This window comes from Tamandua tetradactyla, chromosome 8 (assembly GCF_023851605.1).
Source record: "Tamandua tetradactyla isolate mTamTet1 chromosome 8, mTamTet1.pri, whole genome shotgun sequence".
Taxonomy (NCBI): Eukaryota; Metazoa; Chordata; class Mammalia; order Pilosa; family Myrmecophagidae; genus Tamandua; species Tamandua tetradactyla.
Genome location: NC_135334.1, coordinates 123,582,549 through 123,599,957, shown reverse-complemented (window position 1 = coordinate 123,599,957; position 17,409 = coordinate 123,582,549). Strand labels below are relative to the sequence as shown.

The 17,409-nt window shown below is 44.2% G+C and overlaps 1 protein-coding gene across 1 annotated transcript in view; it reads left to right on the top strand.

Annotated features, from left to right (window-relative positions):
• Nucleotides 1-17,179, top strand: part of LRP4 (LDL receptor related protein 4) — a 40,893-nt gene extending 23,714 nt beyond the window's left edge. The window contains 7 exon segments of the mRNA XM_077114794.1: nt 793-937; nt 1,194-1,307; nt 1,567-1,702; nt 3,843-3,910; nt 4,410-4,497; nt 12,231-12,372; nt 14,720-17,179. Of these exon segments, the coding sequence (XP_076970909.1) occupies nt 793-937; nt 1,194-1,307; nt 1,567-1,702; nt 3,843-3,910; nt 4,410-4,497; nt 12,231-12,372; nt 14,720-15,052 (1,026 nt within the window). The 3' untranslated portion in view covers nt 15,053-17,179.
• The last annotated feature ends 230 nt before the right edge of the window (nt 17,180-17,409 follow it).

The window sequence follows — 17,409 nt, the reverse complement described above, 5'->3', positions numbered from 1 at the left end:
TGCTGAGAGCTTGCTCAGAGCTTGAGCCGCCACCCCGTGTTTGTTGAGTCTCTTCAGCGTGCCAGGTACCTGGGTTCGAGTTCTGTGTGTGTCGTTAAGTAACCATGACACTTCCCATGAGACACTGGTCCTCTCTGAGCTGCAGTGACCCTTAAAGCAGATGAGTTTAATCACAGTTCCCTCCCCAAACACACTCCAGGTATCAGCACGGTACCTCGCACATGGTAAGCCACTCATGCGGGGTGTCTCTAACCAATTTCATTATTATTAGCTGTCATTTTGGGGACTTGTAATCCTGTGTGATGATTTGGGGAAGGAAGAAGGTGATGTACTGAGCCTGGGGCCAAAACGGGGACTCACAACCATTTCAAAATCTTTGTCCCTTTTTGACAATCATCGTCTGCCCCCATCTATATATACTGTGTGTGACACCCTAGCAACCAAGACAATTTTGTCTGGCTTTTTTCTTTTTCATGCTCCAAACGTAAAACTACAGGATAATGCTGAATATGCTTTTTCAATTTGCAAGTTCTCCTTGGAGTTTCTGACCTGTATGCCCCTGGGCCTGGGGGAGAAGCACCCCAGTTGCCAACACCCCCAGCCGCAATAGGGATCCCAGGATCACTGCATTGGAAGGCAGCTGCTTGGAACTAAGCAGGGGAAATGAGCCGGGCTCCGAGAGTGGGCCTGGGGAACTGGGACCTGGCAGGACCTCCTTGTTATTCCAGTCTGCTAGGTATGGGAATGCATTTAGGCACTGAGCCACTATTTTGTGGGTTTCCTATTGAGTAGCAGGACAGGTGGATCTACTGGACAGACTGGCAGACCAAGTCGATCCAGCGTGTAGACAAGTATTCCGGCCGGAACAAGGAGACGGTCCTAGCCAATGTGGAAGGGCTCATGGATATCATCGTGGTCTCTCCTCAGCGCCAGACAGGTGGGCCCCTGGGTGCCCCACCCATCGGCAGGGCCACTGCCCCCGGAACTGCTAATGATCCAGATGGCCAGCATCCAAGGACAGTCTCTTGAGTCCTACTTCACACTCCTACAGCTTCTTTTCAGCCTCCTGTGGTTGCTCCTCTCCTGTGCCACTGTCCCTGGGAGTGGGCTGGCCCTGGCTCTCCCACTTGAGAAGTGTTCAGCTGGGAGGCCTGATTCTACCCAGCTTGGACATGCGTGCCTTCTGCCCTCAGGGACCAATGCCTGCGGCGTGAACAATGGCGGCTGCACCCACCTCTGCTTTGCCAGAGCTTCGGACGTGGTGTGTGCCTGTCCCGACGAGCCCGATGGCCGGCCCTGCTCCCTTAGTGAGTTGGGACAAGTGGCTCCTGGGTGGCAGAGCCCCTGGAAGGCAGTGAGGCAGCCCTGTCCTTCTGGGGGGAGCCCCCTGCAGAGGGTCTGGTAGATGAAGATATGAGGCATGGTGGCCACAGGGCCCCTATTGAGAGTATCTGGGATTAGGGCAGCTAAAAAGATGGCTTCCTCTGGTCCTCTAGATTCTGTTCTTGGACCACGTGTGGATGTTTTGACCTTGAGTGGCCCACTCCTGTCCTCTTTTCTCTGCAGTTCCTGGCCACGTTCCCCCAGCTTCCAGGGTTACCAGCACGAGTGGAAAGAGCCCAGTGCTTCCCAACACACAACCCACCACCATGCACCCTTCTTCCACCCGGACCCGCACACCCCCGGAGGAGGCAGCAGGAAGGTCAGTAGGTTCACACAGGTGGAGGCCCCTTTGAATCAAAGCACCAGCCCGACCAGTAGAAGACCAGCAGCCCCAGCTCAGTAATTCCGGCAGGTGGGAGGCTGAGTGCATCACTGGCCACCAGGCCCTGCTGTGGGGGACAGGGAGCATGTTTAGACCAGCAAATGGTTGCACGTAATTTTTAGCTCTGAGGGCAACACGCTGTAAGAAAGGCTGTAGAGAGAAATCACTCAGGGTTTTCCTCCGTGGTATTCTCCCTCCTCCCTTTCCTGTGACATCTGTGTTCACGTTACGGGTTGAATATATGATCTTGTCCCGCCGTTCACTCAGAGGCCACCAAGTCACAGAGGCCTTTATGACTTGGAACAAAAAGGTTCCCCAGGGATGTGATGGACTTAGCTTTAGCTTAAAGTGATTTCGAAGCCAGCATTCAAACACACACACACACATACACCATTATTAAAGAACTAGGCATAACACAAACGGGTCTCAAATCGAGTATAAGGTGTTGTGTTTTATTTTCATTACATTGTATCAATTGTAAGATGCATCTTGATTTGAGTGATTAAACTGAAAAATGACCAGCAGCAATTGTGGGATGCCATTGAATGTAAGATGCATTTCTATTTCTAATATCTAATAGAGATATTAGAATCTGGGGGGAAAAAATCTTGAAATTGATGAAATATGATACAATATTCAATTTAGAGCAATTCTTATAATCTGGATTTTTTTGCGCATTTCAGGAAAAAAAATCGCTTAATACAGATAGGAATAAAGAAGAAATGAGTGGGCGGGCCACGGTGGCTCAGCAGGCAAGAATGCTTGCCTCCCATGCCAGAGGGCCTGGGTTTGATTCCCAGTGCCTGCCCATGTAAAAAAAAAAAAAAGAAAGAAAGAAGAAATGAGTACCCATATATCCATACATAATCACTCTTGATATTCTGATGTATCTTTCCAGACACTTTCTACTAGAACAGTTTTTTACTGTTCTGTGTATTGGCCTCTTTATTTTTAAAATCAAGTTCTTTTTTAAAGATAACGAACATTTGATTTCCATTCCAATATCTAAAACATATTAGTAATCCCCACTAGGAATTCTAGACTCACAGTCCTAAAATTATAAGATTTGCACGTGATCAAATTCATATGCTGTGTGCCCCATTCTCTCTTTTTAGAACAGTTTGTAAAGAAAAGCAAATACCCAAATATGATCATGTATCTTTCTCACTAACTTTTTTTAATATATATTTTTAAATTTTTATTAATAAAATCAATCAACATACAACACTAACATTCTTAACATATGAACATTCCATACTTGGTGTGCAATCAGTGGCTCACAATATCATCACATAGTTGTGTATTCATCACCATGATAATTTCTCATTTACTTCACTCCAGAAAAACAAATAAAAAGGAAAAACTCATCATCCCATACCCCTCACCCCTTCCTCTCCTTGACCACTAATATTTCCCTCTAACCAAATTAACATTTTGTTCTCCCTATTATTTACTTACTTTTAATCCATCTGAGCATTCTGACTGAAGATTCATGCATCTTGGTTTCAAAGGCTCTTGCAAGTGGTTTTTCTCTAGCCTCCTAGGAGATGCCCTTAATTGCCTGAGCATAACGTACTGCAAAGAAGCTGCCTTCTTCGTGCTCCGAGTTCCTCATCTGATCCCTCCCTCTGGATGTCTTGCTTATTCCCTTGTAAAGAAATGAAGAGAAGAAAAACATTTCTTTTTCTTTGAGTTCTAGTTAAACCTCGTGATGGTCTTTTTCCAGCCAGAGGTTTGCTTGGCTGGTAGCTTCTTTCACCTCATCCTGGTAGTCTAATTAAGGCTAATATGGATTTCCTTAACATTCTTTCAGCAGACCTCCAGCTCCCTCACAAACCTGCTTCTCATTTTTAAAAGAATCTCTTAAAAAGGTACATACTGTAAAACAGACTTAAGCGTGATATAGCTATTAGAAGACAGTGGCTCATACTGGTTGCTCTACATTTCCTGGCCTTGACCTCTCCATGCCCCTGACCACTCACCTGGGGTCTGAAAACCCCACTCCCAGGTTTGGCCTGTCCTGGAGGAAGGTGAGGTCATGACTGGGCTTCACGTTGGGTTTTCTTATGCCCCACAGATGCTCTGAGAAGGACGCAGGGCTGGGCCTCTGTGCACGCTCCGATGAGGCCGTACCTGCCGCTCCAGGTGAGCCCTAGGCCCCAACATATGTAGAAAAGAAGATGCAGGGAATCTAAGTCTCCCTGCATCTACCCTTTAACCTGCATGGGGTCTCTGGGGTTGATGGATCCTTTTCATGAACTAAATCTGTAGAAACAATAATCATAATAGCCACCACGTCACCACTTAAGGCATGCTTTCTGTATGCAGGCATTTGCACACATGCACACATATACTCATTTAATCTCTGCGAGGCATAGGAGATATTTATTCACATTTCACTGATGAGCAGACATAGGCTTAGAAGTTATGTAATTTGCCTTAAGTCAAGCAAGTAGCTAGGCAGTGAGCGGACTTGGGGTTGGAAATGGACAGGTTTCTTCCAGCTGCCACCCTCACTCCAGGGGCCTCTCTGAGAAGGGGCCCTGCCTCCTGAGATGGAGTGGGACCCTGCCCCCCGCCCCGCCCAAGCACCAGCTGGAAGGCTGCTGCTGGCTGCTGCCTAGTGTCTCTCTGTCCGTCCTAGGGGAAGGCCTTCCCACCAGCTACGCCATCGGAGGGCTCCTGGGCATCCTGCTGATTTTGCTGGCGATGGCAGCGTTCATGTTGTACAGGTAACACGGGCTGCAGCGGCCACTGCCTTAGCACGGCGGGGACCTTCCCCGAGGCCACCACTTGCTGCTTCGGCCTCTGGCCAGTGTCATTCTGAGTCCTTGGTGAGAGCAGCAGGAGAGGCCCACACTTCCCCCAGCCAGAGCAGAGCACCTGTGTCTGCCGTTTCATCGCACGGCCACAGCTGCCCCAGGGACTTTCTTTACACACTGGGGTGCTGGGAGCACCGAGGAGGAGCCCAAGGCCACGGAGGAAGAGGCAGAGCTGGGACTGATGCCAGCATCCCTGCTTTACACCACCCCACGCTGCCTTAAAACATTGCAATTCAAAGTGATTTTCTCTTCACACAAACACCACCCCTCCCTACAACGTGGGCCAATATATCCCTGATCGGTGATTATCCTAGGAAGGAAGAAGGTGTCACTTTAAATTTAGGATCTTCTTTTTATGTTCTTCTTTCTCTATGTTTTTTCCAAAATGCTTTATACACAGCTTGTAGCAAAAATGTCAGGATTTTGCTGCTGCTGCTTTTAATACTACTTACTAATATTGACAGCAGCTGCCACTTAATGAATGTGTATCAACGCCACAGCGTCCTTGCTATACAGATGTTATTTCCACCTACAGATGAGGATCTGAGGTTAGAAAGTTTAGATAGCATCAAAAAGATGCCAGCTAGTAAACTAATAGATATGGGACCGAAACAAAGACCTGTCTTAACTCCAGAGCTTGGCGTATTAGCTATCTATTGATGCATAACAAATTACCCCCAAACTTGCAGCCTAAAACAACAAACATTTAATGCCTCTTAATTTCTGTGAGTCAGAAATCTATACTCAGCTTAGCTGGGAGCCTTTGTGTCCATGTCTCTCGCTGGGCTGCAGTCCATTTTCAGCCAGGGCTATGGTCTCATCTGAACACTTGACTTGGGCAGGGTCCCCTTCCAGGCTCACCCACGTAGCTGTTGGCAGGACCAGGTCCCCGCAGGCCCAGGGGCTGAGGGTCAAGACCCATGTAGCTGTTGGCAGGACCGTGTCCCTGCAGGCTGGTGGGCTGAGGGCCACATCCCTTCTGGTGGTTGGGTGGAGCCTCCGTTGTCACTTCTGTGCCATGTGGCCTTTTGCAGGGCAGCTGGCAACTCTGCAGCTGCTTCCCCCACTGGGGGCAAGAGAGCAAGTAAAGGAGGGCAACCCAAGACCCAGGCTGTTGCTTCCTATTGAAATGGAGCTCGAAGGATATTAAGGAATGATAAGAAAGAAAGGAAGAAAGAAAGAAAGACACAGACGGGCTCAGGGGGTCTGAGCTTGAGTTTACTTCAGACAGACTTCAGACAATTTTATTAACCAGATCCTGGTTATATACCACAGGATGACAATAAGCATGCATGCATTTCCTGAGGGAGCAAAGTTCTTATCTTTCAGTGTTCTTCCTTCGTACTTAAAATAACCATTTGGGGTAAACAAACATTCTCTTCCTCCGAAACTGTCTTACATAAATCAGATAACATAAAGCAGCTTACTGCTGCCACCACCCTAATGCCATCTACTCCCAAGTAGTTCCACAGGTCTTATGTTAATCCTGTCTCCTACATTTCCCCCTTTTTATTTTATAAGTCGAGGTGACTGTGCCTGTCTTAGGTTGCCCTTAGGCTCTGAAGGGTCTTACCCATCATTGGCTGCCAGTCAAGCTCTCTGACTTTGATTCAGGAGGGAGCCAAGAGTTTTCACAAGAATTACATTGTAAGGGTGGTTATAAGCAGAGGTGACCGCGCCTGTCTTAGGTTGCCCTTAGGCTCTGAAGGGTCTTACCCATCATCGGCTGCCAGTCAAGCTCTCTGACTTTGATTATCTGTTGTTAAACACAGCTGAGGAGGAAGCGAAGTATAAACAGCCCCAAACTTAAGATTATTTAGCTCTTGAGTAAGTGATTGTGTAATATCACCTCCCTAGGCTACATGTAAATTATTCTGAGATAATTCTAATACCCCTTTTTTGTAATTCTAAGATATCAGGACTTAGATCTGAAAGCCTTAAAAGATGCCTTTTCCCTTTTCCCATTCAATTTCAGACAGGCCATATGTTAAAAGAGGGTAATACAAAAATTGCTCTCATTCCTTTTACACTTTAAACTTTGTAAAAAATTTAAATTATACATTTGATCTCCAATATGAACCAATATCATTTCTATATCATTTAGTCTATTATTAATTTGCTCATCAATGAGATTGTCTATGCCACAGTTCACTGGTGTTTTTCTAACAATGCTGCGTCTGTATAGTTTGTTGCAATGCAGTTCCAGCGACTGCAGCCACTGTGATGCTTCCAATGATTCCAATGGCAGCTGCAATAATGAGTCCAATTAGTCTCTTAGTCCTTTTTAGATATTCTTTTGCCAAATGGATCAGGACTTGTGTTTCTGGAGAGGATTGCCAGGATCTTGACATCTGCACCAGCAGCCAAATACCTCTTCTCCTTGCTGCTAAAATCATCTCATTTTTCTGCAATATAAATGCTTGGAGACAAGTGAATAGAGAATAATTCTTATAATTAAAAGTTTGATTTCCTGTATGTGTATAGTGTTTATGGTGGCTATTTAAAGAATAGTTATAGTTACTAGAATATGCTGTAAAGATTGGTCCCAGTCCTAAGAAAAATTTCCCATAAATTTCTCTGACTGATGTATTTATCATCCCAAATTTTGGCACAAATCATCCTCTATGTAATAACTCTGGTTTAACTTGCCTATCCATATAGTCTCAGTTATCTTCAACCCCACAGGGAAATCTTAGAATTCCATAGGAATCATTAATTATGATAACTGCTTGATCCATATGACATGACTGCCATCCATTCCAACTTTCTTTCCCACCTGACAGGCAAGTATCCTTTGTATCCATAGAGTTAAGCATATAGGTCTTTCTAAAAATGGAATTAAATTTGACACCAGTTTTCTTCTTACTGGACCTGGGAATCCTAAACTTGTATTTAGGTTATTTTGGTAAAGTTGGATTGGCCCATGTTAGGGCTCACAGATAAATCCAATAAGTATAAATATGTCCTTGTCCTTCATCAATTAAAATTATATGTCCTATGATATACATTACCCATTTAGTTATTTTTGTCCGGGTTGACATGTCTGGGTTTTATTCTCTTCGAGGGAATCCAAACCAAGATTACGTCATCTGCAATGACAAGAGCAAATCCCCTACCCCACACCTTTACCATTTCTGGTTTCCATAAATCATCTTTAACATCTTTCCAATAGATTGGCTACAGCTGCAGTTCTGTTTGGGTTGTATCATTTTTCTTTCCCAAAGTACTAAAATGTTGTTCTGCAGGTGTCTGTGATGAATTATCAAAAATGTTTTTAAAAATTTAAAGTAAACAGTGGTTTTGCTAATTGATGTTTGGTGTAGATATTTTCATAACATCATCCTCCTGATCTCCCCCTTTTTGTTTTATAAGCATAGACTTTAATGTCTGGTTTGTTCATTCAATAATTCCTTTCCTTGAGGAATTATGTGGAATTCCTGTGATATGAGTAATATTAAGAGTAGTACAAAATTTATGAAATTATTTTCCTGTATAAGCAGGACCATTGTCCATTTAATAGATTGGGGGCACTCCATAACAGCAAAAGCATTAAGTAAATGTGATTTAACATGGCAGAAATGCTCTCCAGATTGTGCAGTAGCCCAGATGAAATGAGAACAAGTGTCTATGGTAACATGTACATACTGCATTTTATCAAAATATGAAACATGAGTAACATCCATTTGCCATAATTTATTTGCTTTTTGACCTTGAGGATTAACCCCTGATGCAAATGGGAGTGCGTTCAAAGTTCCACAGGTTGAACAAGTCCTGACAATGTCCTGAGCTTGCTGTTTAGATAAAGATGGAAATTTCTTTCAAAGCCCTTTGCTATTGATGTCAATTTGTGAAGTGTTGTGGGATCTTGAATTAAACTCACAAGACTATCTGCTTGCTGATTTTGTAATGAAAAAGGACCCGGAAGATTGGTATGAGCTCTTATATGCATGATAAAAAGAGGATTAATTTAACTTCTGACTAATGTTTGTAAATGTAAAAACATTCAGGAGAGTTTATCTCTTTCAAACAAAAAAGCTGTCTCAATGTGAGTAACTGTTTGGCAAACATATTCAGAATCAGAAACAATATTAAGAGATTGTGGAAAATTTTGTAAAACTTGAATTACAGCTGCTAATTCAGTATGCTGGGCTGAGGTATAAGGCGTTTTCCAACTTTTTTTCCACTGGGGTGACATATTCCCATTAATATTATTATCAGTAAAGACAGTAATAGCTAGCAGGGAAGCTAGAACTATTTTAGGCAAAATCCATTGCGTTCATTTTTAAAAATTGTAAAAGTTTTGATATAGCAAATGATTATTCGTTTGTTCTTTTAAATTATTTAATGCTATTTGCTAAGAGGTATTGAAAATATATAGACTTTGAACCTCTTCCTTTGTGAGATCACACACTATGCAATTAGGGATCATGACCTCTTAATTGATAATATCTTTGATGACCTTTGGCTATTAAAGAAATAATCTTTTGCAAATATGTATTTAAACTTTTGTCAATTGTTTGGTAAAAAAATCCATTTTAAAACACCGTCTTGCTAAAATAGGCCTGTGGGAGATTGCAAGGTGAAGAAAATAATAAAATCAACAGGCTTTTTTAGATCTGTTTGAACAGGCTGTCCTTTTTGAACGCATTGTTCAATTAATTGTAACTCTCATTCAGCTGCAGCTATTAACTGCCTTCTGTTAATAAATTGGAATCTCCTTGTAAAATATCAAACAAGTTTTGTAACATATAATTAGGAATCCCTAAGGTGGCAGGTAGCAAAAATGAATGCAGAGTGCCAATAGTGACGTGTACCCATAGTAAATGACCAGATTTTTTAAATTGAATTCATTGGATTGATTTAAAAGGAATGCAGGAGTGTGGATTCTTTATAATTGGTTGTGCATTTTTGCTAATTTTAAATTTATTGCATGCAGTTTTTATGGTATTTTCTCTCAATAGTGGCCAAATTTCGATTTGCTTACATGACCGGGCCCAGTTGGGTCCTCTGGGAACTGGCTAGGGACCAAGAGGAGCTTCCTGAGACCTAGATATCTTTATTAAAGTACACCTCCTTCTGGGGGGATAGCCAGTCCTCCCAGCTAGAATGTACATTTTAATTATTCCTTACCAAGGTCATGTGATAGCAACATCAGTTGCATGTAATGGCAACATCAGGTGAAAAAAAAGACTCCACAAGTATATTTTTTCCTTGCATTCAGCCCTCAAATCTGATCTGCTCCCAAAGTAAGCCATGGTTATTTTAGGATAAATTTAGTTTATACATATGTAGTTTATATAAAGACTGGACAAAGCCTTAAGATATTTTGGCTTAAAGGAATATAGGTATTTATATGATTTGAATATGATTTATCCAGTAATAGATTCATTTATAGTAATAGTATTTAGATTAATAGATTAAGCCACCTGGTTTAGGGCAAGAAAAGAAGCAGTTTTTGCCAGTATAATGATACCAGGAGAAAATCAGTATTTTTTTATACAGATAACAACAGGATAAAAGTTAACATAAGTTATTTTGATAAAACACAGACTCTGCTTTTTAACTAATTATTTAGAAAAAAAATTTTTTTTAATATCTTTTCATTAGAACAGGCTAAGAGTCCAAGAAAACATTGTCATTTTAGACTCATTAAATCTTTCTTGATTTTAACCATAATTTCTATTTTTACAAACCCTCAGCACTTATTATATTAGTTTAGACTTGTCATTTAGTAACAGTTATTCATTTTAGGATAAAACTGTTCTGTTTTCCTATTAATAAAAATACATCTTTCATATTTTTCATACTTAAATCATTACTTTGAACAAATATTTTACCACATAATTACCATCAAAATTAAATTTGTTAGAATAATGTTAAATACTTAAAATACTTTAATTAATGTTTCAAATATGCATTAACTATCAATATATAATTTTTAACAAGAATTTTTTGTTTTAAAGTTCTTAAAATATATTTCTTTTTAAAATATGAGTAGGAGCTAAACTCATGGCCAGTTTCCAAGTTGCTGTTTGTAAAAGGAGATGGGGTTGCTACTCCCATTCTTGGTTACAAGGTTTTATCTGTAGCATAGGTATAATTTCAGTAGAATAATTATTTAGATTGAACCAAGGTAACTTAACAGAACACTTTGAGTCAGAACTACAGTCCTGAATTGCATACCCCTTAGGGGACTGATCTATTATAATTCTACAGGAACCATTAATTAGTACTGACTTTTGCTCGGCATGGCATTGTTCCTATTGAATATTTTATGACTCAGGTGTATATGAATTTTTATATGAAGGCAGCTCATATTGATGTAAAATTTTTATAATTATGCATCCCATCTTGAGTTATTTATTTGCTGTCCTTTTCCCTTGCCTCAGGTTTACACTTCTGTATTTCTATTTTGAAGTTTTTTTTTTTTTTTTTTTTTTTAAGAAATAGCTTCTTTCTTGAAGAAGCTTTTTTAACCTCTTTTTCCCAACTAGAGTTACCTTGTCCCTGGCTATTATTTCCTGGCTGTGTCATCTTTATGCTATTAACTCTTTCCCTTTACTATTTTCTTCCTAACAACAAGAACACAGTTTCTTTATTTTTCCTAAACTCCCTTCTGTTATTGCCCCATGTGGCCTCACTGTGTTGTCATGGAAAACTGTTTTCAATTCAGAACTTTCTTCACTCCTTTTCTCTCAATGTCTCCCATCTCACTATGGGGAGTCTGCTTTAGACTCTACTCTGCTTTATCCACAAAGTCTTTTTTCCTTTAAAATACAAAATAACTCAAACTTTATTAGAACCTTATTTTAGTAATGACACCCTAATGATGTTTTCAACACATAAACATACAAACATACATACATACATGCTCCATACTTCTCCAGCCGCCTATTATGATTACCCGTTACCCTGATGATCCAATTTACCAATATGACTCGAGTCCTCTTCTATCGGCTGGACACACGTGCCTCTAATGAGACTTTTCCTTGGTTCCTTAATATTGATTTGGAGTTTTCTTCTTTGAGCCCCACGTTGGGTGCCAGATGTTGCTTCCTATTGAAATGGAGCTCGAAGGATATTAAGGAATGATGAGGAAGAAAGAAAGACACAGATGGGCTCAGGGGGTCTGAAGCTTGAGTTTACTTCAGACAGACTTCAGACAATTTTATTCTTAACCAGATCCTGGTTATATACCACAGGATGACAATAGGCATGCATGCATTTCCTGAGGGAACAAAGTTCTTATCTTTCAGTGTTCTTCCTTCGTACTTAAAATAACCATTTGGGGTAAACAAACATTCTCTTCCTCCGAAACTGTCTTACATAAATCAGATAACATAAAGCAGCTTACTGCTGCCACCACCCTAATGCCATCTACTCCCAAGTAGTTCCACAGGTCTTATGTTAATCCTATCTCCTACACCAAGCCACAGTTTTTTGTACCTAATCTAGTATTGATTGTTTTTGCATATTCTTTGCATTAGTAGCCAGGCGGGGCGGTCCCACTGCTTTCCCCGGGAGTGGACTCAGGACAGGTACGCCAGGGCAGCGGTTGTGGGCGGCTTCCAAGAGACCGCTACCACACTCGGGTGTTACCCCAGAATACCTCAACTAATTTATCATCACCTTGCCTCCTAAAGACACAAAAAATGCAAATTCACTGACTCTGGAATGGGAAACCTGACCTACAGCAACCCCTCCTACCGAACTTCCACACAGGAAGTGAAAATTGAAGCACTCCCCAAACCAGCCATGTACAATCAACTATGCTATCAGAAAGAGGTAAGAACTGAAATTTACACTCGAGGTGTTTGGTTTTACTTTGGTGGGGTTGGTTAGGCTCTTCCAGCACCTGACTAGATCAGTAAGGGATGCTGGGGAGTCCTGACTGCCGTTCTGGAAGTTGTGATCACCAGATGCACAGAAGGAACAAAGGGAACTTGGGTTTATGGAGAGGTGTCGAATCTTACTAGAGTGAGGGACTCGAGTGACAGCAAAGTTAGAAAGGCAAGCCCAGAAGGGGTAGGTCTGCAAGGCACTGAGTATGCATTTCCCTGCCAGGAGGTATTTTCCCAGGCTGATCGGTTCTTCCTTCCTGGGTTAACCGCCTCCTGCAGCGAGGCTGTGCCCCACTGAAGCGAGGGGACTCTTATGGACAATGTCTAAAGCCCTACAGCTGCTGGGAATCCCTTTCCCCACCCCCAGGCCAAGCTAGGGTCACCTTTGGCTGGAATGGCTTGTTTTTCTCCGTCCTTCCTCTCATCAAAATCTTAAGGGATTTCTCTAGAATTCTAGAAGGTTTTACATGCTTATTTTGTTTTTTGCTTTTTGCTTTTTTTCTCTCCTTTACTTCCTTTGTCATTTCAATGAAAAAAATTTTTGCTGAATATTTGGGTGTGAAAAATAGTCTCATTTTTTTCTCAAGGGATCTCTTGGAGCTATTTCAGGTTTTTCTAGTCTATGACCCTTGATTTTTCTAAAATCCCATAACCTTTTATCAGAAGTTATCCCTTCATAGACCGTTATCTGCCTACTCCCTTGGCCTGTATAGCACTATTAAAAACCTGCAGGGCTCCCGGGCATATGAATATGCTTTACCTGGCACGTGCTTTCTGGAGCCATGAATCGCCATATTAAAATACCTTCCACCACAAGCCAGAAGCAGAACCTGCAGGGATATCTTGAGTCCCAGGGGTGGCAGATCCCCCCCAGCCGACATCACTGAAAGATTGACTGTTAGAGATTCATGGGTTTCTGGAGCATCTAATGCCTAAGAAAAGAACCACAGTACGGGTCAGAGGTTAGAAATGATAACATGTGACTTCTGTTTTATGCTTCTTCCTCAGCAGCTCTTTCACCCCCCTGATAGCCTTTCACCCTTTCTCTTCTGATTTCTTCTTGGTTTCAGGTACCGTTGATGTGTGTTTATAGAAGGAGTGGTGTCCCTTCAGATTGCTAGTGCCAAGTTCCCCATCTCTCCCTAACTTCCCCAGCGTGTCTCTGTGATGAAGACTTTGAGTGGCCTGCATCTTATCTGACTCTAATTCCAGCTTGGGGTGTGTGCTGGGTTGCTGGATGAGTGGATTTCTGTGTGTGTGTGTGCATGTGTGTGTGTGCCTGTGTCTTGACATGATGGAGGGAGCTGTCACTCCCAGAGGGCAGGGACCATGTCCTACTTCCATTCGTGTAATCATCAAAGCACCTAGTACAGTATCCTGGTTAATGTTGGAGCTCAGTGATTATCTGTGGAATTGCACTGTGAGTAAACGAGAGAGCAGCTTCAGGGTTCTGGGCAGGTCACTGTCCCAGGGCCATGGCCCAGTTCCTCCTGTCAGTAGCAGCATGTTGGCTCACCTCCCCCAGGAACCAGGAATAAGGCTCCCTCTGAGGGATCCAGTCCATAAAGGGAGAAGCCCAAGCAGAACTCAAGGCTGTCCTTGGAATAAACCCAGGTTGCTTGGAAATGACCCCGGGGCTCATAGGAGGCAAGTCAGAGTGGCCTCCCCCAAAAGGTTACAGGTTAGGGGGCCCCACTGGATTGACACTTAGAACACAAGTCTTGCCACCCAAGTTTTCTCCTTAACAATATTAGAAAGAAGAGATCATTAAGAATGAAATAGCACATGTAGTTTAAACACCCGAGTAAATGCATATTAAATTGCTTTTGTCAATTGTTTTTGATCATTTATGTCAGCATGATGATCCACTAATCCATAATAACAACGTAACAAGCTCACATGTTTCAGTGCATCGGGGTCAAGCACCCTTCTAATCGTATTTCATGCATCGCCTCATTTCACTCACAGCTGTGAGGTTCGGCTGCCTCTTCTCCCCACACTGCAGATGTGGAGATTGAGTTTTAGAAACCTTAAGTGATTTGTCCAAGGTGACCTAAACTGTAAGTGGTGGCTGTGGGCCAGAGTGGCCCTCCCTGCCCCTGCGTGGGAGTAGAACCAAGCATAGGAGCTGCCCGTCCTTTCAGGCTGGGCCTTGTGTATTTGCTCTGACCTAGTTTCCCCATTTGTTTGTGGGATCTTTTTGCTTTTCTCACCATCCTTAACCCAGTTCGCTGTGAGATCCTCAGTAGAAAGCCACCTGGCTGACCATGTCTCCCCTATCTGCACCCTAGGATGGGCCTGAGCATAACTACATGAAGGAGAAGGTGAACGTGGTGGAGGGAATCTGCCTCCTGTCTGGGGACGATGCCGAGTGGGATGACCTCAAGCAGCTGCGCAGCTCTCGCGGGGGTCTCCTCCGGGACCACGTGTGCATGAGGGCGGACACGGTGTCCATCCAGGCCAGCTGTGGCTCCCTAGACGACGCAGAAACCGAGCAGCTGTTGCAGGAAGAGCAGTCTGAGTGCAGCAGCGTCCACACTGCAGCCACTCCGGAGAGACGGGGCTCTCTGCCAGACACAGGCTGGAAGCATGAACGCGAGCTCTCCTCGGAGAGCCACGTCTGAATGCCCGTGTTTCCCTCCCTCCCTGCCCGGGTCTTCTCTGTGGACTCCCAGTCCATGGCTCATTATGCCACAAGTCCCCTTCCTCTCTGCTCCTCTTCCTCCTCCTCCTGCCCCATAACTGCTCACAAGCCCTCCACGGGAGCTCTTGCCGCCTGAGTCCATAACCACCTGTGCCCAGGAAACAGTGGTGCATCCCGGGAATTTAGATCTGGATTTTACCACCACCCTCACCTCTTGCACTCGGTCCTGGGTCCCCTGAAATTGAGCTCAGTAGCGACTCCTTGTCATTGCAGAGCTGTGTCTCTCCCTTCCTCTGGCACCCTGGGCCTGCCCCATGAGAGCTGAAGAGCCAGGCCTGCACTCTCCCCCATCAGAGCTGGCCCGACTGCCTCTCTGAGGGCACTTGCCCGCAGGGCCTGGGGAAGGGGGTCAAGGGTGAAGAGGGGGTTAAAGGAGAGAGGCTGAGAGAAGAAGGAAGGAAGAACCAGCCCAGCTGGTTTGGGCATCTGGGCCACCTCCAGCCTTAAGTGTGCTGGTAATGGGAAAAAGGCTTTAGGGGGCTGTCGAGCCTGGCTGTCCAGTGCTGGCAGTGGACATTCTTCTTGCCCTGAGAGGTGCTGTTTTTTCAGCTGCAGAGATGCTGGTAAGACCCGGGTGTGGTTCATGTGGGCCCTTCTGTTGCCTGTCTGGGGCCTCTTCTACCTTCAGGTGGCCGGGGTCCCATCACATGGCTCCTGGCTAATGCAAATTCCCTTCCGGTGCTGCTGCTCACCAGTGTCTTTCCTAAGCCTTTTATTCTCATTAACCAGGTTGGGGACCAGTGGTTTGAGGGAATGTTTAGGGTTCAGGGCTAGTCTCTGCCAATGCCTAAGAAGCTGTGCCTAGACCAAGTATGGCCTGCCACCTAAGTCTGGTGCTCTTCCACACTCCCCTCGCTCTCTGGGATGCACAGGGAAGAGATTCTGAAACAGCCTTTCAGCAGAGGGCCAGAAGTTTCCATCCATGTACAGTGAGAGCAGTTGGGTCAGGACTTCAGGCATCTAATAACAGAAGTGTTATCCACGAAGTTGAGCCTCCTCTATTCTCTCTCAAATGCTCGCGGCCCTAACGTAGTGGGCAGAGGGCCTGTGGCTATGGGGTGGTGATGTTTCTATTCCAAGTTTCTATTCTAACTTGCTCTTCTCCGCTAAGTGACTTCCTTTCTGTGATGAGACGCCATCGCCTGGTCCGTGCTCACCCATGCAAAAGGCCTACATCTCAGGCTAGAGTCAAGCGGAGTTGAGACCTTTTGTCTTGAAACTCTACCTAGCCCTTCTTCACTTTGTGCCTGGTTTTCTGTTTCTGACCTTGTCTTGTAGGACTAGCAGTCCCCGAAGTCCTGTGGTGAGGAGGGCTAAACAGAGATTCCAAGGGGTGGGCGAGAAGTAGGCCCAGGAGGCAGTCTGTCCACCCAGGAGCAGACCCGGGCCTCTTCCACTCAGGAACTGGGAAGACAGGAGGGATTTGAGGGGATGTTTCCTGAGTTCAGACTTGCCCCGTGGTTATCAGTATGAAGCAAACAGCTGCCAAATGAGAGTGATAAAGGAGGACAAGAGCAAATTTCTTTTGGTCAGTTCTGAGGCCAGACAGAGGCCAAATCCTGTCCTCAGCACTCAGCCCCAGGTCTGGGCTTCCACACCGCAGCCAGGCCGGGCTTTTCCAGTACAAGCAGTGGCAAACTTGAGGGGTCACTTCTGGAAGGAAAGGGGGACATTTCATACTTGATGAGGCAGGAAACAAAGGAGCACTTTGCAATGTCAGGCTCACAGTTGAGGAGGAGAAAGTAGAAAAACGGCTTTTTTTTTTTTTTTTTAACTGAAAAGGGGGAAGGATCTTATTGCACTTGGGCTGTTCAGAATGTAGAAAGGACATATTTGAGGAATTATCTATTTGAGCACTGATTGATTTACTATGTAAAAAGCAAAACCTCTCTGTCCTAAGCTAATGGAAGTGATTCTCCCACGCTCACGTGTACTGGTCTTAACGTTACTTACTGGGGAGATTGGACTTTCTTGAATTATTTAACCACTATGTTCAGCATTTTAGAACTTTACGATAATTTAATATAAATTTAGCTTTTCTTACTCACCTCGCCTGGCTTGGAGTGATGAGTCGCGCTGTGCCTGCCCCGCCCGGACCCTGCTGGGCCTCTGAGCCTCCGGGCCGGGGCAATGGGGGGTGATCAGTCCATGGGCTTCTGGCTGGAGGCTCCGCTCACCTTGAGAAGACGGGTCAAAACCAGAATTCACTGGCCTGTGACGTCCTGGCTTCCTCCCGAGGCAGGGGAGGGATGGCAGGCTCCCTCTTGTGCCAGCTCT